At 41.2% G+C, this 25,655-nt stretch overlaps 1 protein-coding gene across 2 annotated transcripts in view; it reads right to left on the bottom strand.

The window, feature by feature from the left end:
* The window catches only part of usp6nl (USP6 N-terminal like), a 93,901-nt gene that overhangs the window by 16,391 nt on the left and 51,855 nt on the right, over positions 1-25,655 (bottom strand). Inside the window, exons 1-5 of one of the 2 annotated variants that reach the window (XM_030720470.1) lie at positions 22,288-22,404; positions 12,290-12,363; positions 5,494-5,573; positions 4,277-4,316; positions 2,878-2,958 (exon numbers count right to left, since the gene is read on the bottom strand). In XM_030720470.1, the coding sequence (XP_030576330.1) occupies positions 2,878-2,958; positions 4,277-4,316; positions 5,494-5,573; positions 12,290-12,363; positions 22,288-22,336 (324 nt within the window). In that variant the 5' untranslated portion in view covers positions 22,337-22,404. Of the gene's footprint in view, positions 1-2,877; positions 2,959-4,276; positions 4,317-5,493; positions 5,574-12,289; positions 12,364-22,287; positions 22,405-25,655 lie in introns of those variants that run through there. The other variant, XM_030720471.1, reaches the window with a different exon arrangement.

The raw sequence follows: 25,655 nt of genomic DNA, 5'->3' as shown, positions 1-25,655 counted from the left end.
AAATCTGACACATTGTAGCCAGACTCTGAAATTTACCTGCATTAGATGACATCAGTAGCCCACATGTCTTTATATTGTTGTCCCTAAACTTAAATAATAACTAAATAATTTAGCTTTTTTCAGTTTCATTTGGATCAAGTCGCATGCAAAAGATGCAAAAACACATCTTTCACTACTTCTTCCAGCAGAGCCCTGAGAAATGCTGATGTTGACTTAAATTAACAACAAAATTCTATTTCCTATTTCTTATTATGCCGAATGCTCAGTGGCTTTAATTTATGCATCTGTGCTGATATATGATTAATTTGAACTTTTAACCCCCTAATCCAATCTTGTGTTTGTTTAATTGTGGCACTGAGAATTCAGATGATTTAGGATAATTACAGCATATGTTCCAAACTCCTACATTTTAATACTGCCTTAAAAGGTGTAATATGAGGTGGGCTCTATTTGAAAGTATAATTAGTCTTAAAGTTAAATTAAAATGTGACCGCCAGCACAAATGTTAGCAAAATAATTTTAGACTTGAAAAATTCTGGTGGTGGTTTGAAATATATCAAATTTAATGTGCGTGGATCCCACCTTAGAGGCTGTTTGCCTTCATTTTTTATTGGTTTCTCATATAAAACCAGCTTCCTGGCCGAGCCTCACTTACACCTGAGTGACTGGCGCTGCTGAACGAAGCCATCATATTAGCTGATTTGCAAACACAAACAGCAGCAGCCATTGCACAGCATTGCAGGCAGTTATTAAATCCCCAAGCTTTCCACTTCCACTACATTTCCTCTGAAGAACGCCACTTCCTGTGGTGACGTAGCAGTTACTATGAAGTATCGACTGGGGCACAGCTGTCTTAGAAGCCAAGATGCCAGAACTGCTTCACCACCATCATGTCACAAGTGTACAAGGTTTCATATGTTACAGCGTTATTACTATTATGCTAAACACTATAACCGCGAGGTGGATTCGTCATGTGTGGCGAGGCTGGTGAGGGTGGCTTAGGGGGAGCTTATGACTGCTTTGCATCTGTTCTCATACTTTCCTACTGCGGGCTAAATGTTCTCACAGCAGCTGGCAAGTATGGAAACAAAATGAGAGACATATTGAGCGTGACCCGTTTCCTCGCTGAGCTGACGGCACGCTGCTGACTGACAGAGACGAAAAAAATATCCCTGAAGCTGAGAAGAAGAAAGAAACAGCAGAGGAGGGAGGAGGAGGAGGAGGGGATGCAGAGTGATGTGATGGATCGGGCTAAATGTTCTCTCTGTGTCCTTGGCTGTAACTCGACTTGAACATTTCTTTGAAATAAAAGGGAGGCTAAACTAAAAACAGCCTAAACTGTGCTCCGAGTGCCAGCAGTGAGTGCACTTCAAAGCCCCAACACACTTCGCTAAATCCCTGCTGAATTCAAGCAAACAAATGAAGGACACAGGGAAGCGCTGCAGGCAACACCACAACACAGCCTGGACCTTAGAAGGGACTAATGAAGACAGCCATAACTGATACCTGCCCCCCTCTAACTGTCCTTGTGGGAGGCAGACTAAAACAGGGACATTCACCTCCTCTGTATCAGCTGAACTGCAGCAGAGGGCAGAAGTGGACTGCTATTAGCTCTGCAAGAGAGATACTGAAATGTGGTTCAGATGTTTAAAGGTGGATGATGTGACAGGGTGTCATTACTTGGAAGCTACACAAATGAGTGTTTTTACATCTAAAGATCAAACAACTGAAGACAACGGACAGTGAAGTAGCCTGACCCTGATTATGTCTCGTGTTGGTTCCTAATGTGGAAAACTCTAGATTTAAAGGTGGCCTATAATGCTTTTCTTTATTTTCTATATATTTGCAGTTACAGTGGTGGATGCTCATATTAAATAAAGCCAAAGTTTAAAAAGAAAATGAGGTTAGTGTATGTGCAGTTCATCCCTGGAAAGCAAACGCCTGGTATAGAAGCATCACCCACCTGCTGGGCAGCCAGTTAAAAGCTGAGAGTCAAAGAATAAAAATACGAATGTGGAAACGAGCAGAACAGGTCCACTTCATGCTTGTTGTTGTAGTAGAGTATTTTTGGCTACACTTGCAGTTATTTCCACACACTCTCTTTAATGCAGTGCACTATGGCAGAGCTGCTTTGCATTTCAAACCACAGGGCGTCGTGTGGCCCGCTTGCACAGAGTGAAATTAGGGCGTCGGCTGCAACTCAAATGTTTTCAGAAACACGTTTTGCTCAATTCTTCTAAAAAAAAAAAAAAAAAAATGATGGTTGACCAAAAAGTTCTGGGACTCGAAAATAATAATAACAACGCTGATTTAAATTTGGACAAGATTCAAGATTATCCCCTCGAGTTAGTCCAGACCATAGACAGTGTAACAGATGGACGCAGCCACTGTGCTGCCTTTCTCCTTCAGGGGCCTCAGGACATAACAGTAGAACTCCGCAATGACAAATTCACAGCGCACAAAACTGAACGCTCCTCATTGGACCTCTAAAAACAACTGCCCCCCCCCTTGCTGGTTTCAGTTTTAAATCCGGCTGCAGATGGTTCAAGAGAAGCCTTCAGCCTATCAGGTGCAGCTCAGTGTTTGCACAGGTGTAGGGCAGCTGTCACTCATCTAGTGAGACACTGTCTAGACGCTGGCACTTCAACTACCCCTGTGGACACGTGCCACTATCTACAGTGGCTATTAATAGCAAAGTAGCAATCTAAGAAAGCCACACTGTGCTTATGTTCTACATAATTGATACAAGCTGCATCAGTTAGGGCCAATTTATGGTCTGCATCTGTGTTCAGGGGCAGCTGTGGACAGCAGGGTGGCACACAGTCACGTTCAGGACAACCACGCGAGGAGGACACGTGCTGTCAACAGAAGAATCACCTTTTCACTGTTCTTGTATTTATCCCAGTTCTTCAGCATCTTCAGCCATTTGGTGGTCCTCTCCACCTCCGTGTGTTTTTGCTGTGGAAACAAGAAGTAGGACATTAATAACTTTTCCCCACAGCTGCAGTTTTTCTGAGGCTGCGCTCAGGTCCAGCGGGAATCACAGCGAGAAGAGAACAACATGCAGGTCATTATTTTGTATGTTCAAAGGCGTTTGGAGCTGTTTGGATGCTCTAATTAACGCCTTCTGCAGATGTCGGTTCGTCTCGATCGACTTTTTCATGAACACACATACATGAATGGGTTGGTTTTTACATAAAAACAAAGCACATTTATCACTTGAAATCAGAATTTCAGTAAGTTTGTGCTGACTGCTTTGGGATTAGACTTTTAATATCCCAAATAAATCACGTTTGTTTTAGTGTTTTATTCATGATGTTCTGATGATTTTTTTTTTCTGATTTCGGGGTGGAAACTGAATTACAAAGAAAAACATCATGTTCTTTTGGAACTAGGCTGCATTTAAAAATGTGTTTGTAAATAATGTAAATTGAATTGTTCCAGCAGATGGGCTCTTATTCTCTATGTAACATCTGATGTGTCAACAAAGCTGCTTAGAATGTATAATGACAGGTTGTTGAAAAAAATGTAAGTGAAAGTATGAAGATACTCTGAGGTGCTGGACGTGGCTACAAAGTTTCTATTTTTAGTCAAACACTAAAAGAAAAAAGATACAAGGACGTCCTGAAACAGCTGACAGGTACATCACGCTAACTGCATCTGATGTGAGTGAGCAGAGGAAACTGTTTTTAAAGAATAAAAACTAAAGCTGATGCAGGAACACCTTGGACTTCATGGTCTCTGTTTCTTAAACAACACAGAACATGAAGGATGAAGATTGTTGTTTTATGGTGTCTGTGGTGGTGTTTTGTTTGGGCCAGGGAAATGGGAATTTTTCAGGAACTGACACTTTTTTTGGAAGTTAACGAGCTAAACTTAGCACAAAAAAGTAAGGACGTTTGTGTTTGGTCCATTATTTATTTGTTGTAACAATCTGACAGTCTATAAAAACAATATGAATCACATGCTTTGACCTTGGATCCAGGTTTCCCATTTCATTTGGGAATACCCCAGAATTTCTTACCTTTGGGATATTTCCTGTCAAGCAAAACTAAATGATAACCACCACAAAGTGTTTCCTGTGTCTTGTGCTTAAATCTCTATATTAATACAACTTCAGGGTTTTCCTAATGCAGAGGAAGTGAAAGCAGGAACATCAGATCTAATTTTCTTATTTACTTAAGTTGAAAAGCTGCTGTTTTATTCTAAAAATGGCCTGAAGCTGTCCAGAGGTGTTTGTTTAAAAATGAAGATAAAGAGAAACAGCATCACTCACCTTCTCCTCCACCAAGTCATAGAATGGAAGTTCATTCTCACTGAGGGGAGGAGAGAAAAGGGGAGAAATCAATAAGGAAAACAGCTGGAAGAATGAGGTCACAAGTCTCTTAATGTCTCATTATTTAGTTATAAATCATAGTTGAATTGAGTTGCATTTGAACACAGTGTTAACATATTTCTTCCAGAAAATACTTTTTCAGAGCTCGTCTCACTCCCTGACTGTTATCAGAAGGAGGGAACATCACACAAGTCAGCGGTCACACAAACAGGAAATAACAGATTGGACATTCCTTAATCTCGTGTCTGTTTATCTGAGTTCAGAGTCCCTGCAGAAGTTAGTCAGCGGAGCGTTTTCCTTCAGAGAATAATCCGGTTTCAGCTCCTGTTCCTCTGCACTGTATGTTACCTTCATTCGGCATATAAAAAGCAGCCCAATCACTGTTACCGTGCCTCGACCCTTTGGTTATTTCTGCTCAGACTCTGGTTGCAGGTTACACAGGAGCTTCCAGTTCAGCCATGTTTCGGCTTCACTTTGTGAGGAAAAGTTGACGCCTCACCCTACGTACGGTTTATACTTCAGATTGGGTCTGAACATGATGGCAGCATTCATATTTTACTGAAACAACCCAACATTTGGAAAAACTGCCTTGGGACTGTAAAACAAACAAAAAAATGGACAACTACTTTTATTCCACAGTTTCTACCCACGCAGCTTCTCAAACTTAAAAACTACTCAGAGGTCACGGTCCTTTCTCTACCACCCGTCTGCCCAGTTTAAAACACCCTCCCTGGGCTTCATTTTCTTCTTATTCTACCAAGTCAGTGACCTTCACCATAGGATCCTTCTTAGCCAATCATATAACCCGAGGGTTTCTTTCCTCCAGCACCCTCCTCCTCCTATCTCTCTTTGGATCGTACCACTCTGTCCTCACACTGATGCTCTGTGATTGTGGCTAACCAAGCGGTTTCCTGCCTGCATGTGCCAGCCTATATATAACACTCTAGCACAGTGCCGTTTAAGAGCCTCTCAGCCTCCGACCAGCCCAGCTAAAGCCGCAGACACACTCATCTCTCAGCAACACTCGCCTGGACAACTGCCTGATTTCTCCCTTTTTCCTTCAGTGTGGTGCAGTTGCTCAGAGTGAGCGTTGAAGTTTACTAATGTAGTTATTAGGGGTGATTATAGGCTGTGTGTGTCTGTGTATGTGTCCTTACTGGACGAAGCCAAAGCGGTCGACAACTTTGTACAGGTGGAAGTTGGTGTCCTCCCAGGGCTCCACGGTGGCCTCTTTTCCCTGGAACAAAGAAGAGAGAAAGGGGGAAAAAGATTGGTGAACCTCTGCCCATCGTTACTTCTGAGAAACTCTGCCCCTCTAAGATGCCCTTTTTATACCCAATCATGTTACTGACTCTTTGCCTAATTAACTGCAAAATGCTCCTCCAGCTGTTTTCTTTTAAGGCCACTTACTTTTCCAGCCTTTTGTTGCCCTGACTTTTCCGAGACTTGTTGCTGCCAATAAAGTTCAAAATGAGCTAATGCGTTTCACGAAATAGTAAAATGTCTCAGTTTAAACACTTAATATGTTTCTATGTACTATTGTAAATAAAATATGGGTTTATGAGATTTAAAATTCATTGCATTCTGATGTTCTCCTTTTATTTAGATTTTACATTGCAACATGACTGAGTAATTTCTTATAACCCAGTTACAAAAACAAACATACTAGACTATCTTTTTTTTTGTTTTGGGGGGGGGGGGGGGGGGGGGGGGGTTGATCACTGGCCATCAAATTCAAGATGCCACTTCTGACACTGGGATGACGCAGTGTTTTTGAGTATTTTGTGATAGAACAATGAATCGGTTAATCTACGATGTAACTGATCCACCACTTTGTTTGACTGATGCCTGGTGTGCAGTGAAATAAACTGAACAGTGGCTTCTGACGGAGCTCCAAATTACATGCCACCCACGTTCTTCAGGGGCAGAGGATCGTGTTTTGATTGGCTGTTAGATTACATGTGGGGGCTTCGACTCTGGCGCCCTTGAGAAAGTGCGTCGGCGTGAGTGTGTGTTTACGAGACACAGGGAGAAACTCTGTGTGTGTGTGTGTGTGTGTCCATTAACAGGTGTGAAATGAGCAGCCAGACGCCCACCTGCGTCACCATCTGACTCGAGGTGTCCAAAAAAACCACTCCGCCATCAGTGAAATAGGAAACCCACAGGCAGTGTGTGTGAGGAAGTGTTTTAGAGAGAATGTCAGAGAGACAATGTGTGATGGAAGGACAAAAATGTCATAAGATAGAAAAGTCTGAAATGTTGTGCATTTGGTTGATTTGAGGCCATGTGGAAAAGTGTGTCATGTGAGCTGCGATCTTCTTCCCTACCATCTCTTTCAAACTATAAAAGCTGTTTTACATTCACAGTGCGATAAAGGATCGACTCACCCAAATACATCATTCATTTCAGCTCTCCTGAGGTAGAGGTCCAAATCTTAGTGATGATCTCAAATCCTGGAGAACTACAACCATAAATACTAAACAGCATGCTAGTCTCACTGATGGCGAGAGAACTTTCATCCACATTTCACCACAGATACCCAGCACTTATTTGATCCAATACTATTACTGAGTTTTCTCTCAAACTCTGTATCATATATACTGTTATGTTGATGATTGACTATATTAGACATGGTCAAAGTTCCAGTTAATGAGGTCGGAGTATGTACAATCCCAAAAACTCAGGCTTCAGACTGCTCTAAGCACTCAAGTTTCAGATTTTTTTTTTTTTTTCTGTTCTTGGCTCTGTAGTCCCTCTCACCTGCTGTTCAAACCTTCAATTAACAAGGGCCAGCCAATCAGAAGAAAGGTTTGCTTAAAGAGGGAGGGGCTAAAAAAGCTCACTTTTAGACAGTTGCAAAAACCCCAGTATAAGATAAATAAGGATTATTCTGGACTGAGTCATGCAAAGCTGCTGTAGTGGAGTCCAGCAACAACAGGAGTGCTGTAACCAACATCCGGCATTGAGAAATTCCCTTTTTGTTGTTGTTTTTTAAAAAAAATATTTACCATTTAAACTTGAGCGCCTGACTTTGTCTCAGTCACACTTCAGTTTACTTCATCGTTGCCATCTTAGTGACCTTGTTGCTAGATTTAATTACTTTTCAGCCTTAAGTGACTTTCTTTCAGAGAGCCCAGAAAAAAATCTATGGACACTAATGCTTCACCAACAGAGGTCTTAGTTTAAAGCAAGAGGGTCGGGAAAGCCTCTTTCTGTGTCTCTGCACTCAAATGAACACTCTGCACTGTGTGAAAGAAAAAAGTAGTAAACATTATGTTTGATTCTAGATTTCTCTTTTAGTGATCAAATTTTGAATATGCTCACTGTTCCAGAGGCCAGAAATTATATAGACTTGCATAAAATGAGTCATATTTTCTTCATGTAAACTTAGACAAAGAGTAAAAAAAAGATTGTGTTTGGTTGATTATTTCTTTATTGTAACGATGCTTCTTGGCAATAAATCTTATACCGTTGGAACGCCTGTTTATTTCCCCTTAAATGGAGCCACATTTGTAAGGAAGATGCATTTGTGGGTTGAGCAGTGTGTGGGTTGCAAACGGCTTATTCTGCTATTGACTCTTGTTTGGAGCTTCTGGTACCCCAGGTGCTGACAATCAGGATTGGAGGCAATCCTAATGCAGAGAGACATCTAGATGAGATTCTGCAACCAGCTGCAATCCCATATCTCCACAGTCTGGGACCGAACTCTATTCTTCAAGATGACAATGCTCACCCCCACAGAGTGTGTTTATCAGAGACTACCTCCGAAATTTGGGATTGGAGAGGATGGAAAGGTCTGCCTGCAGTCCTGACCTCAACCCCACTGAACACTTGTGAGATCATCTTGGGCGTGCCGTTTGTGCCAGAGTGAGCAACACAACCACACTGGCTGACTTGTAACAAATACTGGTGGAAGAATGGGATGCCATCCCACAGCAGTGTGTGACCAAGCTGGTGACCAGCATGAGGAGGAGGGGCCAGGCTGTTTTGGCTGTGTATTGTTCTTCCACATGCTGCTGAATCCTCAGTTTGCAAAATGAATAAGCTGTTAAATTGCCAATATGTCTTGGTCTAATCCAATAAACAACATAAAACAAGAGTCAATACCAGAATAAGCTGGTTGGCATTGGCAAGTTTTTCATGGGCGCAATACACACACACACACACACACACACACACACACACACACACACACACACACACACACACACACACACACACACACACACACACACACACACACACAACTCTGCTGCTCAACCCACAAATGCATTTTCCTTACAAATGTGGCTTCATTTAAGGGGAAATAAACAGGCTTTCCAGTGGTATAAAGATTTATTGCTAAGAAGCATAGTTACAATAAAGAAATAATAAACCAAGCACAGATTTTCCTTTGGCTGTGGTTAAAACCAAAGTCCTTCTATAAGCAAGTAATGCCACTCAGCAGTAATCTTAGCATCTTAGCCTTTCTCTTATAATGTCTCTGCTAAAGCCTGTTTGGAGGCTGCCAAATGTTTTTCACTGCACAAAAAAACCCCTAAGAAGGCAGTGAGTGGTTCACAGGTCAGTCTGACATCCAGATGTCGAGGTGAAATATTTAAAAAAATCACCTCCTCCCTCTGTTCCCACCCAGTTCTTACACTGCTCCCTCAGCACAAACACAAACTCACCCTTTAAATAGATAACTCAAAGATTCACGAGCACCTCAGGGGACTCACAAGATCTCAGTGTTTCGTTCTCCCTGCTCACACCACGAGCATCCACAGAGTCGTGAACTCCACGTCACCATTTCACTCTCTGCTTAAAATCAGTTTCAGGGTGAAATCAAATTAGACTTCTCTCCAGCAATCTCCTCCAGCTCTTCTGGGGGGAACACTGGGGAGTTCCAAAGCCAGCTTAGAAGCATAATCTTCCCAGTGGGGCATTCCCCCAGTAGGACATGTCACTCTACTCTGAGTCCCTCCTAAACAGCCGAGTTCCTCACCCTATCTCTGAGGCTGATCCGCAATCTTATTCTTGGCCACTACCCAAAATTATTCATATTGCAGTTACTCATAATAAAGTTTGAGGGTGGCACAGATTATGGAAGTTTACCCGAGGAAAGAACAAAAATGGAGGGTGCTGAGAGATGGTTTTAAAATTTATGAGAAACCCAGGAAAAAAAAAAGGGGAGTTTGGCAGGTATCCATAAACCATCAGGAAAGGTGATCAATCCAACTGTTGCCAAAAGGATCACAGACAGCTGCCTCTGCAAAGCGGTGTGGCTAAAATGTTGCTAGACAAGAAGAGCTATAGCAAAGATGTGTCTTCTTTTAAATTGTGTGTCCATGAGAAAGCTTATACTTGGCATTTTTTTTAACAGGAACAGGCTGGAAGCTAAAATAATGGCTTCATATTTCTGCAATCTGTGGCAGCAGTCAGACTCAAGTGGACATGTCATTTGAAAACAAAACTAGTCACTTCTGCACATTCTGCAAAGACAAAAGTCACTTTTAATAACCACAAATGTACACCGGATGATGTGAGGCGACAAGGGGCGAGTGTTTGTGGCCGGCGTGATAACAGACTCTATTAAACTCCTCCCATCCCCGACAGCGACAATGACAGTGATTTAGCTCTGATTGCGTCTCATTCTGCCTCGCCAAACACTCCAACACACACAGACACACACACACGCCTCCATCATCTCCGCTCTCCATGGTCTCTTCACTCTTAATGAGGCAGCCTTATTATGCAGCCTGCTGGACTAAATTAAAAAGGCTAATTTACAAACCGAGCATGGTGGGCTGGTCCCACTGATACCGCTGGGCTGTGTAATAGAGGTGTCACTCAGGAAGCAGGCGTGTACATGCAATCCAACCACGAGAGAATAAAAAAAAAACAAAAAAACAACAACTTTTAAGTTTGAGGATTTTTAGTAAAAGCAAATGTTTCAGGAACACCCTGTCATATTTAATATACTCGATACCGAGGGACAGACTCAGGACACACTGGGAAAACATCATCTTCAACCCCGATTTATTTATATTTTGCTGGGAAAATGGGAAATAGGTCCAGCAATTTATTCAACCATGCAAACACACATGGAAATGCAGCATATAAGACAAAACAGAGTTTTTACATGACTGATGGCGTTCTTCTATCCAGGTGTTCTTTCACTGTGTTTGGGATCATTGTCGTGCTGAGAAATGAAGCTATTGCTGATTAGAAGCTTTACAGATGGTGCTGCATGGTGGCTCAAAATGCAACTGTATTTTCTGCATTCATAATTCAATTAGTTTTCCCAGGATCTCCAACACCACTGGTTGAAATGCAGCCCAAAACCATGACAGAGCCTCCACTGGGTTTTACAGGTGGCTGTGTACACTCACTGTTGTACCTCTCTCCTGACGCCCTTTGAACCGAAAATCTCAAATTTGGATTCATCATCAGACCTGCTGCCGCTAACCTTCAGTCCACTTCTTGTGTAATGTGGCATCCCTCAGCCTTCTCTCCCCATTTCTCTTCCTTAAGAATGGCTTCTTGACGGCCACCCTTCCACTGAGACCGTTTCCGCCGAGGCTTCAGTGAACAGTGGATGGATCGGCTGAATGGCCTCTCACAGGTCCCGTCAGGTCTTTGCTGGATTTTTTTCTGATTCTTAAGGACATGACTTTCAGATGCTGTAGATTTGCTTTTTTTCTGGCTTTAACTTAAGAAATGGGAATAGATCATGCATTTTAAATTGGTTCTCTGTTGGTTGCCTGCTTCATCCCTTGAATTTTTTTATGCATGTTAAGTGGCTTAGCAGAACAAATAAGAGAAACATATGGACTGGACTGAAAATGAGTGAAAGAGCAGCCAATTTCCAGAGAAAGACCTTTAGAAAGCTGGATAACTATTGCTGAAGACCACTTTTAAAAAATTAGGAGAAAATCTGGCTCCTTGGAAGCAAAATTTAAAGAAATGAGGGGTGCCTCACGAGTTTTGCGCAGTGAATAAAGTATTTTTGTAGCTCAAGGGCCACAGTTTGAGCTGAGGTGGGCTGGACAAATAAAAAAATTGTTCATATTGAGATAAAGAAACATAAATACTTCTTACAACAGTGTCTAATTTTTACACACTCAACCTACAGTCATTACACGGACATTGGAATTTATGGATCACAGCAGATCTGCAAAAGCACAAAACAACTTTATGATCCAAACCACTTCAGACCTGGAAAATGTGTAGTAATGCTGGCATTCCCACAGCAGGATTTGTGTGCATTTTATTTGATAAACTGTAGCTATTTATGAATTGGACACTGGATTCTTTGCATGTGTGACACTCCTGATTCGACTGATTTATGATAAAGGAACTTTGCCAAAGCTGTGTGTTAAGCAAGCTGCCGCCTCTGGATCTCAGTCAGTAAAACCATTCCCTGCCCATGACATCACATTAACCCCAGCATTTAGTCTAATGAGTAACCACTCGCATCCTCTTCCTCCCTCCTCTCTTAAACCTTCAGGTCTGCAGGAGGGGGTTTTTTTTGTGATCATTTTCTGCCCTTCTAACACAGTTAATGCACAGCCCACTGAACATGCACACACTGGGAATGATAACAGTGGCTTTTAGATATAATTTGGATGTTAATTTTCATTGGCAGTCACTGAGAATGCCGCATTTGAAATGTGGCTCTTGCGCAGTAATCACAGCCTTTCGAAATTTATGAAAATGATTAAATCACACAGCGGCACATTCTGTACACTGCATGCTGTTATTATTGTGTTTCACGGGCAATAAGGCAGTGATTTATGGAGGGATTTCACCGCAGTGTTATGAAGTTTGGTACACTCTCAGCATGAGTGAGTGGCTGGAATTTGGCTGTGGATGACCACAGGGGGAAAAAAAAAAAAAGCAATTATTGTAGGTTTGAGCCTCACCAAAGCTTTTGTCTCTTTTCATGCTGATTGAGGGGAGTGTGTACAGTACCTTGTCATATTTGGCGACTATCTCAGCCCGCTCCTGGTCAAGTTTCACCGCTGCATCCTGCTCGGTATCAGACGCTGGAAAGACGACAAAGAAAGGGAGGCGTTTGTTAGGGTGCCATCATACTTTCAACCATGAGCACATAAAGCAACAGAGCAGCTTAGAATAAAAATTTGCTTGATATTAATATATGTTGGCATGCTAACAGGTCACTATTATTTGAGGACAAATTCACCATTGTGACAACATTTTCAAGCTTTGGAGACAAATGTAACAACCTTTGCTGGAATTTAATCACACGCTTAATTTATTATAGATAAGAAAAAGGCCACACAATAAAGCATCAGATTATATTTTGCAATTAATACTAATATATTTACAATTCTGGTTTTGACAAGATGTTTCAGAACCACTTTTATTTAAACTGTGTTAATGCTACACAATGATTTTTTTTTCCGTAGAACAAAAAGTAAGGAAATTTGTTGTAATGATGCTTCTTGGCAGTAAATCTTATACCGTTGGAAAGCCTTTTTATTTCCCCTTAAATGGAGCCACATTCGTAAGGAAAAAGCATTTGTGGGTTGAGCAGCAGAGTTGATTTTGTGTGCTGCACCCATGAAAAATTTGCCAAATCTTCTGTGCTTTCTACTTCAAATTGATTTGGTTGACGAAGCCTTTCCAAGGGCCTGGAGATAAACTCGTGTTGTAACAAAGCATGTCCCAACTTTTTGGAAAAACTACATCTTATGCTGCCTTCTGACTGTAAAATGTACCCTGATATACTATATTTTGTGCAGGAGAACTGCCACTAAAGGGCCTCCTGTAAGTTTTCTCAGGTGTTGTAACTGTCTCTGCTACTGGCTAAACTCAGCCCTGGGGCTGATTGTTCTGTCACCACAGACACGGGTTGTGTTATTGCTGCTCCCTCCGAGTGTGCCAAGAGCTGACGTGGAGAAGACACAAACCCCTTTCAACACACACTCCTCAAACCAGTCAAAAGGAAACGCTTCACTGTGGCGCGTCCAGCGTGTCAGTCTGACCTCAGCCTGCGAGAACAACATTTGCGTCTTTGTGGAGCTCCTTTAAACTGACAGCTGCCGTGGTGAAGACGTCACCGCGCCACAGACGGGTTTCCAGTGTTTTCCGAGCCCAAGCGCTACATTGTGTGATGTTAAATGCGTTTATCCTTGTTGCTGCACACACACACACAGATTTCTCTCACTTCTCTGTGAGTGTAAAGCAGCATTTCCAAACAACAGTTTGCACACACACTTCCTGATTTAGCCGTGAGAGACACCAAATGCTGGATGTGTGCTAACAAAGCCCTGTAGTGGTGTCATGTTGTGTTTATGTTGAATCAGGTGTGCACTGTGTGTGGTAATGGAGGCCTGCAATGAATCATACCCCTATGGAGAAGTGGCAGGCATGGAGCCCTCCGAACAAGACGCTTTAGTATAAAATCACCACAAAAACACAAAGTCCCAAAGATGCTTACAAGGTACTTTTTGAAGCTTTATTGACATCTGTACTACACTGTCTCAGTACTCAAAACCAGGATAATTATAGAGATCTGGGAAGGTCAACACAAAGAAGTCACATGGAGGAAAAAAACAACAAGTAATAAGATCATTTTAGAAGGTTTAAATAAACCTTTAGATGGAAAACAGTAAAATGACAGACCCCAAAGACAAAAAACTGCTCACTCCATGGCATCAAATACTGATGTTCTGTCAGATACAGGCCTACAGGTCTCCTGGCTTTGGTACAGACTGCAGTTTCAGAGAAGTAATGGACCCCTTAAAAGGTGACAAAGTCTGCATTAGGAAGCAGAAGTGGTGGCAGTGACATGAATCATTTGTTTCTGTTTTAGTGTAATTTTCACACTCTAGGTCACGTGTTATGTTTGTGCACCGCAGCTAGGTTTGGAAAAAGAAAATATGCACAGAAAATTAGCAATGCATGCTTAAAAAAAAAAAAAAAAGGGCCTTAAAGTTACTCCACACCTTTCAATGACACACAGAGATCCTCCACGTCAGAACACCTACCAGGTCACTGGCAAACCTGGGGTTACACTTCAAATCAAGTCGCTTAACATATTCAGGCCTGCACAGCTCTTCTGTTATAGGATTTCCACTTGCTTATGCTTGGTAACTGACATTTCCATATAAAAAGGTAAATGTGAACCTAACTAAGAGGTTAAGAAGCATCCATATTCAACAAGGCGGGAGTAAAGCTTAATTTATACTTCTGTGTTGAATTTATGCAGAGCCCACAGCACGGCCAATGCTGCTGCCAGCAGTTACAGTTGTGTGAGGTGTGACTGCAATGGTCTGCAATTCTGTGGCTGAAACACGAGCCATCTGTGAGGTTTCTCTCTTGATGCATTCTCTTACAGTTAATTTGAAAAATGGTGGCAGAAGAAAAAGAAGTAGACAGAAATACGAAAGCCAGCATTGATGCAATGTGTAGTTTCATTTGTATGGAAGCTCACCTCGGCTTAAGAGGTAGGCTATGAAGTAGATCTAACATTGAAGTATGATTCCTGGGAATTCCTGTTTTAGATGCAGTCTGCATGGGACCTTTTGCATTAAAAATTTACTGGGTGCTCTATTCCAGTCGCCCTCTTCATGTGCTATGTGCATCTTTACTTGCTTCCAAAGCTTCCTGCTGTGCATCTGGTGAAATATCAAGTGTCGTCTCGAGTGGCTTCAATCAGCTCTGCCAAGTGGGATTCACTGGTAAGACCCATCTCGCTATTCCCATAATGTGACGGGTCACAGGGAAAGAAACTTTAATCCAGAGACTGTGACAGCACTGAAGACCCATGAATGGGAACAGGTTGGGTCAGTAGCAGTTTTGCTTTTTTGGGAAATCCACAAACCTTCTCTGAGGTCTTCTTCTTTGGAAGCTTTTGACTGGCACTGGACTCATTTCTAATCCTGTCCATCATGGTCATTCCCAGTGAAGAACTTAACATCTTCAACTTTGCCACATCCAGTCAGTGCCATCGTCCCCAAACCGTCGATCATAGCAGGTCTCACTACCATCTCAAACCTTCTCTTTAACATTTGCTGCTATCCTTCTGTCACAAATCACCACTTGTAATGATATAAGATTATAAAAATCTTGCTTGGTTTTCAAAGTAAAAGTTTAAGATGAATCTTTAACTCCACACTTTAGAATGCAGTCTTCCAGTAGTAGTATAACTACTGCCACTATAACTACTACCAGGAATCTTAGTAACTTTTTAATGTGAAAAACAATCAGAAAAAAATCCAAATGCAATAAAATAACACAACCAACTATAAAAACATTAAATCTCAAACTGTTGGCTTTCGCCCTCTGTAACCCTCCATCACTGATCTCCCAACAGTCAGTGATAATGACCCATTTTTGGCCAGTTTTTCAGCCCTTTGCAGCTCTTTATTTGACTCCAGTCATTCTCCAACTTCCTCTTGGGGTCTCTGGGGTTCAACGGGAGGAAAGGCTAGACGGGAATTCCAAAACTCTGCGAACAAACATTCTCCTTATTGAGCCGGTTGGCATTTTTATGACAGGATGGTGTGTGTCAGTGAAAGGCATGTCGCTGTGGGCTGCCAAGAGCACTCAGCGGGAGAAGATGCCGTGGGGGGTGGGGTGGGTTCATACACAGCAAGGCAAACTGTCTGGAGCAAATAAACAAATACAGTAAAGTCTTTTTTCTGCTGGGAATTCCTCCCCGAGAGGCCCTGTGGTTCCCATAGTGAGAGGGAGAGGAATTGGGGAGGAAATGGGATTCAGTCTTTTCTTTGCACTAAAGCTAAGCCCCAACTCTGAGACCCTCACAGCCATATTAGTATTCCACGTTGGTCTGACTTAAGATAAATGCAATTAGAGCCCCTTTGTGCTTCGAGGATCACTCCAGCGTCCGTGACGGAGATTGGGTGTATGTTTTTATTTGCAACCGAGGAGCTCTTGCTGGACTTGCTCCGGAGGGTTTATTTTTATGGTCATTTGTGGAAGACTCCTGCGACTCAGAATTGATGTGGTATTTTGTGTTAGGAGTCTTGAAATTTGTTTAATAATGAGCTCCCCAAAATGAATTTTCTACACTGGACACACTCGACATTAAGACAGGAAATGGTGATTAGAAGACTCAAATTGAGCAGATAAGGAACTTTATTTTGAAGTTTAATTTTAGGGAACTCAAACTTGTTTTTAAAGCTTTGCATGGCTTAACACCCTCTTACTGTACCTCTCCGACTTCTTATGCATACACGTTCCTACTAGGTCGTCGAGGTCTGCCGACCTTATGCTCCTTTCAATTCCAAGGTCAAGACTGGCAGAGTTGTTGCCCCGAAATTATGGAATGCATTGACTTTTTACATCAAGACCTCCCCAAAAGTTGACATGTTTAAACCTGGTTGAAAACTCACTTTTATACCATAGCTTTTACTGAGTCCTGATATGCTAGTTTAACTATTTTATGTTTTTGTCTTCAGACTCAACTTGGTCATTGCTCATTTCACTTCTTCATTTTTAGCAAATCAAGTTAAATTTAGCTATTTTGTTGACAATTTCAGCTGTTTTGCATTTCAAATTCATTTTTGTCTTCTTCAGCTGGTTAAGCTCTTTCAGCAAATCAAGTTTCAGCTCTTTGAAGCATTTCAGCTCCAAACTTTCAGCTTTCAGCATTCACAGTGTTTTCTTCTGGAAACGCTTTTCCTAGTTTTGCAGAGTTACTACACAAACTTGCATGTTCCAGATCCCAATTTGTAATAGAGAGGCCTCTTAAGAAAACTCAACCTTTGAAGAAATCCACATCCGATAAAAGAAAGGAAAATTGCTATTTAAAAAGCCTCATAGTGGCAAAACTATACTTATATATCTAAAATCCAGCTGAACAACATGCAGACTTGGGCACGATCCCCAGGTCTGTTATCCAGGAATACCAATGAGACTTGAGAGAAGGAACCATACAGCAAAAGTGCTAAAAGAGATAATAAAGCTTCTCCGAGCTTGAGGAAAGTGCAAAACTAGTGTTGATTCTTTGTGCCTTTGCTTACTGAAACTAACCCCAATCTGTGAAAACACTTCAGCTGAAAACAGAAAAATATTCGTCCGATTTAAGAGGTCAGAAACCTCAAACTCAAGTAACTTCAATTATCAACTGTGCACTGATGTTTATCTTTTATTTATCTTTCCAGTTCTGACTGCCAAACCAATTTGCAGCTTGTGAAGTAGAAATAAAATAAACAGGAACAAACACGGATGGACCATCAAAATTCCAATCAGAACCTGGAATTTTCCTTGCTCCGGTCACTATGTTTATCCTTCTTTTAAGACTAGAACCCCACCCCACCTCCACCGCGCTGACCTTCCACCTCCTGAGTTGCACTTTGAGTTGCCAGTCAGACCCCAGCGGTGAGGCCGATGTCAGCTCTGTCTAACCTTCCCTGTCCTGCTGTGACTAAAATGTCCTCGCCCGTCACTGTGGACGCGACCCTCTCCCCAGCTCTGCCCTTCACTCCTGCTCTGCATGATGCATTCAGGAGCCGGCGTTTTGGTGTCAGCATTCAGAAGCGTTCACGCAACAGCTCAACAGCTCATGAAGAATTCAGGAAGTTAGGTGCCACTTCCCCTGCGGGGTTTACCACCGAACAGGTGAATGCAGTTCTCACGTAGGAAGCTCACACGGCACTTTCTGCTTTAATTTAATCTTGCAGGCCTAAAGACTTTTGCATCAGTAATAAAACTAAAAAAAGAAGAAGTGAATTCATAATATTAAGTACATCACACACCTGAAAGAATGATTCCACTGTGGTTTGTTGGGGGATATAAAAATTTCAACAGAGCAAAACCTGCAGAGAAACAGATTTAATGCTGCCTTCAGGTGCTGCTAACCCTTCTGACAGGCTTTCATTACCAAGCGGTCCCCTGATCCCAACGAATCACAGCGAGAAATTTGGATTCCTTGACAACTGCCAAATGTTCAGCATTAAGAGAGAATCTTGAGAGAAATGGCTGTTTCTTGGAATATAACCCGAGACCCAACTGTTGTTAGTGATTTGACACTTGAACATTTACTTAAAACAAGTTATACTGAAGTGAACAAGGAGGCCCAGCTTTGACTGAATGCACATATAATTAAGAAAAAACTGTACAAGAAAGAGATTTAACAGCAAACGCAAAAGCTGATAATTCTTCTGGCAGGCAGCCTAATCCAGGCCATGTGACAGGAAGTGCTGTGGAGAGTATTTGTGTTTTTGTTCCTCATTATCACTCGCTGTTAAAGACCAGTCCTGACAATGTAAAACATGACAAGCATAATCACAGTCTTTCTTGTTTCCTCAGCCCTCTTTTGGCTGCTGTAATGAGCCGTCTTTGTTCCTTATTTTAAGGAGCCCTTGCCTGTTACAGCTCTTTGCTCCCCTTCCAACCATTGTGAGTATCTCTCTTAATCTCTCATAGATGCTATCTGCACAAAAAGAGGAATAATTATAAGACCTGTGATAACAGTGAAGAGGGTTGATGGGAGAAGAACTAATTTCCCATCTTTTGTTTCTTTTGTTTTTTTCAGCTTTGGTGTTGCTTCAGCTGAAAGCCATATGTGACCTGCAGATTCACTGCGTGTTCACTAAACATGCAAAAAAACACATTAAAACCAACACAAATCAATGATCCCCTGATCTGTGATGTGATACAAATATTAATACCAGTTCTTTTGTTATTAGAAAACATCAGTAAATGAGTAAAATCCTTTTAACAGATACAATGAGTAGATTCCAGTAAAAGCGAGCTGGAAGTTCTACTGCTGACATTTTAACTCCTGAGGTTTTTCACTTCTGCAGCAGTTCGGCTTTTTGAATGTTTGTGGCAGCCTGACATTTAAAAAGATGTGGCACTGTTTGCATATCGTTTTTTTAGGTTTAAAAGGTGCACGTCTGCACACTTTTAACACACTTTTGCACAATTTTCTACACTTAAACATTAACTATTGCATTTATTCGACTAACTTGTGCAATAAGATCTAAATGAACCAAAAGCACACTGCTGCAAATGCATCTACAACTGACTTCTGTCTCACCTGTCTCACAATGTGGAAGTGTTATACAGCATATTGGTCTCTTAACTCTGACTCACAACATAAAGAAAACTTTTGATGGAAGAAGTTTTTTTAATACCTTCCAATAACACTCGAGGGTTCTCCTATGAAGGGTTAATATATGCTGGACAGAGCAGCAGAATTAATGTGAATGGGGGAAAAAAAAGTTTGGTTTTTTTTGCATACAACAAGAAAGATGCAGGACTTAATAACACAGTCAAAATTTATGCAGTTAGCACAATCCTGGAAAGAATAAGCAGATGGATGGATGGACAACAGGAAACATGCTACACACCACAGCATTTAGATCTTAAGCTCATCTGCAATGCCCGCCCCTATAAGGCCTTTTGAAATACATTAAAACAGGTAAATGCACACATTTAAATACATGAAACTCATGAATAACAAAGAATAAAATTCAGACAGGCTGAACAGTTAAATGGAGTTTGTGAAAATGTGACTGATCCTAAAGCTCCACTGAAATTAGTTTGAAATCATCCCTGTTTGGATTTTTTGTCGCACATGATCTGGGTATGGTTACAGTGTGACAGATGTCTTTGTGTATTTGTTTCAGTTTGTGCTGCCCTCTCGGCCAGAGCACTCTGGAAAAAGAGGACTTCTTTCCCCCCCCTCAGTGAGACTTTTATTCTCAGGATATTTAAAAGAAAAAGCACAGGGCAGAAAGTGTAGTGCGATACAGCTCCGTAAGACGAGAAGCTGCAGATCGCTCCTGACTGAGCGACTGATCTCTCTTCAAAAGCTGCTTCACTTTATTCAGCTACAGCTCTCTTTGGTTTGGACTTGTCATAGGACAAAATAACTTGGCTTTTAGCTCTTACAATAAACATGTTTCACACTGTTCTAACCTTTTACAGATCAAACAACAGTGCAGCTGTAAAAAAACATCATTATCTGGAATATTGTTCTACCGTTGCATCACCAGTTTCCCCATGAAAGCCACATCTAATATCTAATGTTTGTAAATTGTGTCTGAACTGAAACCAACTCTGAGCTCTGCAGCGTGAACTCAAACAGGTTGATTGCATCGTACAGCGATACCACAATTTCTCGACAATCCAGATAAAAGCTACTTTCAGCTGCTCCCTTACTCACAGGGGCCCGCCACAGCGGGCAGCTCCGCATGGGTGATTTTTACACCAGAGGCCCCTCCTGACGCAACCCCAAAGGGATCTGCAGCCCCTCCTGGGATCGTACCGGGGAGCTTTCGCTGTGTAAACCGCTACATCAAGGAGCCGCTGTCTCTCAATAATCCAGATATTAATAGTAATTAAAGTAAGACGGAAACAAGCAGCACCTTTAAATAAGTAATGCCACTGTGCACGCACACAGAGCAGGTTTCTTACCTTCCAATCTCAACACAACTACAGGAATGTGAGGCAGCCTCCTAAATGACACCCAACAACCAATGATCACACACTCCAACCATCCTGATCTGAAGTGTGACTCACAGACAAATAATTAACTTCCAGATTATCTGTGGCACAACTGGGAAAAAAAAAAAAAAAAAAATTTGTTAAAGTGATTTGATTTGTTGCACCTTCGTGTAAGGACACACACATTTATCAGCAGCTGCAGACAGTTCATTATTAGCCTGGATTGTCAACATTCTGCTGTCAGGGCATTATATTTGGAAGTAGCACATGACAGTTTGCTGTTGAGTGTCCACACTTACATCATTGCATACCTTCTGCTAAGTGGGGTGACACCGTTTGCCGTTTATGTGCAGAGTGTCACCAGTCAGCGCAACACTTCACACGCCTCCCAGATACTAGAGGACTTTAAGAAGAATTAGAAATAAAAGGCTTGAGCCTGGTGATGATAAAATAGATTTAATTAAGACACGTCTGGCTGACTTTTCACGAGCACAAACGATCACGATGACGGGCAAAACTGTTAGAATTTTATTGCGACATCTGACATTTGTCTGTGACAATGAAATCTCTCAAAAAAGTTTCATGGTGTAAAAGCTGGCACTAAATGTTGCATGCAATGTTTCATATTAGCACGTGTACACTAGGCACAGGAACTGTATGGATGGGGAAAATGTTTAAATCATGAAAGATTTTGGCATTTAAATGTGATAGAAAGTCGAGTTCCACCTGATAAAAACTGAAAATCCAGCCAATACCTGTCATGAGCTCACACTCAGGTTTAGTCTGGTTTCCTCATTTAGAATATGTGTATTTTATGGAGGAACAACACTGCAAAAATTTAAGTAATAAAAAACAAAACAAAACAAATTAATTAATAAGTGATTATATGCACCAAAACTAATGACAGGCATTAATATAAAATCTGAGATAAAATGTTATATCTGTTTTATTTGGTTCACTCTTATTTGACCAAAATGTATTTTGGTCAAATAAGATAATTTTCCCCATTCTATTTTTTTTTTTTTTTTTTTTGCCTCTTTCTTTCTCTTTCTTTTTTTTTTTTAAACACATCTCTGTACATTTATGTTTATTATGCAAATAGACTTGCTGTTAATAAAGGCCACTAGATTAACAACAAACAAACAATAAAATGCCAACTACAGGAGGATTTAACTTATTCACTGACTCGCTTAGTTATTTTATTTTGGCAGTTCTGGTCCTCCGTAGTTTATGGCTCTATATACAGAACACTGACTAACTACTAACTTCTCAAGTCTCTTTAAGGACTTTTGAAGCCTAAAACAGACAGATACATTTTCAGAATTTATTACCAATATTCAAAACTTTTCCACTTTCTGGATTTTACATTTGGGAAGGAGATTCCTTCAAAGTTTTTGCAATCATTCCTGTACAATGTACTCACAAGATATGTGTATTAAAACCAACAGGATACGGTGGCACAACAAACCAGTTTAAAATGAATATAACCCATTTAAACCAAACACACTAACACACTCTTTTACCTCTTTTCAAGACATCCTGTGGATCGTCCAAGCGAGCTTTAGTCCGCATCGGTTACCGTTCAGCCAAATCCAAAAACACCAAGAGACAACGTGCGCTACCTCATCCCATCACTGTCACTGCCCAGTGCTCCAGCAGGGGAGGAAATATGAGCGAGCAGCAAAGAGAAGTGAGATCAGAGACGCTGCTGCTGCTGTCACAATGGCACTGTTTGTTTCACAGACAGACAGACAGGCTCCCAGGGAGAAATCTGACTTCAGGAGTGAGCCATTCCCACTCACAACATTCTCCACCCAAACACAACACCACAACAACAACTAGCTCTGTTCAGCACACCACAGAGAGGGAGAGAGAAAGGACAGAGGGAATCGCTGTTTCCAGTCAGCCCATCAAAGTTTCACGCATTTTCCAAAAATGAAATGTAAAGCAGAGGGAAAACAGGAGGAATGTTTCTTATTAATGCAGCAAATTTAGCTATTAAATTATTTTAAGAATGTGCGTAAAGGCTTTCATGTTGGTTGTTTGTGGGACGTGCAGCGCGGTGGTGGAAACTGGGGAAAAGAGAGAGAAGCAGGCGCGTGCAGACAATGGCAGTTTGATGATAAACAGTTTCCATTAAAACTTCATTATGAAATGGACGTGATGTACCATGAAGGGTCCTCTGATGTGGCGTATCACGGATGAGAGGGAGGGCGGTGCCGGGGAGGGTGAAATGAAACAAAGCAACAGGCAAAGGAAAAGAAAGCAGGCAGGAAAGAGAAAGAAAGTAAAAGAAAGAAAGAAAGAAAGAAACAATGACCAAGACAGTGAAAGAAAGAAAGAAAGAAACAATGACCAAGACAGTGAAAGAAAGAAAGAAAGGCTGTGCTGTTCTCAGTGGTCGTGTTATCTATGTGCTGCATCGTTACAGGAAATGTGTGTTTGTGATGGGAGAGGTGGAAGATGGGATTGAAGGGCTGTTATCACTTCTGCAGCTCCGGGGTCACTGCAACAAATGAGTGGGCGGGACTTTACAGCTTTCAACTTCTCTCCATTTTCAGGAAGCCCGTCTCTCTCTGAAGGGTTACTGAAAGCCAGGACCCCTGCTTTTGAATTTTAAGAGGCATATATACAGTTTTACAGCATAAAACTAAAATCTCAGTATTATTTACAGAGACGTGTGTCAGCACAAGACCTGCCATCAGATACAGAAGTGAAAACAAACCAGAAGTAAATAAATCAAAATCACATTTAAATCCACTTTCAATCAAATGCATATCAATAAAACAACATCTACAATAAGTAAGTGAAGAAGTGGATCTTTTGCACACTGGTCATGCCTTCATATTATAATCACCTTGAGGTTACGGTTTCACCTGTTCGTCTGTCAGCAGTGTAACTCAAAAAGCTTTGAACCAAAATTGATGAAGATTTGTGGACATATTGCTTTGGGGCCCAAGAACATATGATTTCATTTTCAAGGTCAAAGGTCAAGGTCACCAAACACTTCTAAAATTTTTAAAAAGCCCCATCTCTCATCATTGGCAAAATTTAAAAATTCATCTCCCAGGTAATTTTTCACTTAACGTGATGAAATCGGGTATAAACAATTACTGTTGACCAACTCTTTCCAGCTGCTGCTGCGCATGCTAAAATCTCACCCAGTCATATATGTCTATGTCAGCTGGCCTGTGGGGATAAGCTGTGGGCAGCAGTTCACCTGGATTTAAAGCCACAGGCTTTAGTTAGCGACTGGGCTAAAACCAGGGCTGTTGTGTCTGTTTGATACTTAGAGCTGAAACTTGAAAACTAAATTGTGAGGAAATGAAAAGCTCGCATCACTTTGCTAAAAAAAAAAAAAAAACAGGGATGGAACATGTGACCTTTAACCCCTATCTGTTTCCTGTCTTCAGCTCTGTATGCGAGATGCAGCATCAGGCAGTTTGGCGAGTGGGTGGGCAAGCCCGGCGCTGTCAGGCAAAACTACCATCAGATAACAAATAAAACACAAAACACAAGAGCGAATACTCAGAGTGACTCATGATGTGTCACTACCCTGAAACATACGCCAAGTTCAGTCATGTAGCTTCATCCTAACTGTGCGTTTTCAGCGCAGCTGAAGTGCAACTATCTTGAAAGACTAACCTAAGCCACCAGGCTCACACAAAAATATCCTTCAAACAAAATATATAAAATATTATATATTACCTGAATCTTTTCCTTTGTTAAAAGAAAAGAGATTATTGCCACACTGGCTCTAACACAGCGTACAGTGTAGTGTAAGTGACTGTATTTACATCTGAACACTGACGTGTGAACATTTAGATGCTTTGAGAAATAAACTTTACAATCTGGTTTTATTGAACCTGTATTGTTGGAAAGCAATACAAGTATCAGTGGTGATACTCTTATTGCTGAGACTATCTTCATGCCTTGGGCATTTCTTGCTCTCTCAGTTTAATTATTAACAAAAAAAAAAAACTTTCATTGATTATTTTGCATTCTTATCTCATTTGTTTTCCTGGACACTTTTATTGTTACTTGCCCACATCTCCTGGAAACCGCAGAAACTACTTTGTATAATTTTTCTCCTGTTTATGTAGATCTGCTTTCAGTTACTGTAAACATGAAAATATGTGTCTGAAGTTTTAGCTGATTTTGCATGTTGGGCAGTATACCATTCTTAACTGTATGCATGATGTGAACTTTGCATGCTGCACCGTGGAGTGTATTGGGACACTAATCATGTAATATGAGATAATAGTTTACAACAAACTCTCTTCTACAAATATCACTGACTACAATAGCTCGTGAAACACAGGCACTGATAACTCCAGCTTTATAACATTACACCAAAGGCATGCTGGGTAAGGCTAGCTAACCAGCCAAGATGGACGGCGGATCAAGAAAAGAGAGCAGAGATGCTCCAAGTCTGAAAGTCTTTCAGTTTTGAAAAACGTGCTTTATTTCTTCTTATTGATGACATTACAATTTTTTAATATTCCATATACTCCTGACAGAAGAGCCATTTATAAAGCAATAATGGAAACTTTCAGATTGTACTACTCAGCACTACTAAATACTAACATGTACAATCACTAAAAACAGCCATATAACATTTAACATGTCACCCATCTTGGTTTAGCTCAAAAGCTAAACACAAAGCATCAAGAACACTTGGTGTCAGGTCTAAATTTGCCCGCAGCAGCGGCAGAGCCCTGCAGCAGACCTGCATGTTACCACAAAGCGAATTAATTCATCTTAAAGCGTCTATCGGCGGGCTGAAGAGGAGCCTCTGAGATAACTGCATTCATTCATTTTGTTCAGGAGTTTAACGTTCAGATGGTCGTTTTTCTCCTCTTTTAACACTCATTCTTTTCCAGTTATTTAT

Source organism: Archocentrus centrarchus, chromosome 23 (genome assembly GCF_007364275.1).
Source record: "Archocentrus centrarchus isolate MPI-CPG fArcCen1 chromosome 23, fArcCen1, whole genome shotgun sequence".
In the NCBI taxonomy this organism is placed as follows: domain Eukaryota; kingdom Metazoa; phylum Chordata; class Actinopteri; order Cichliformes; family Cichlidae; genus Archocentrus; species Archocentrus centrarchus.
This window is presented reverse-complemented; position numbering and strand designations above follow the sequence as displayed.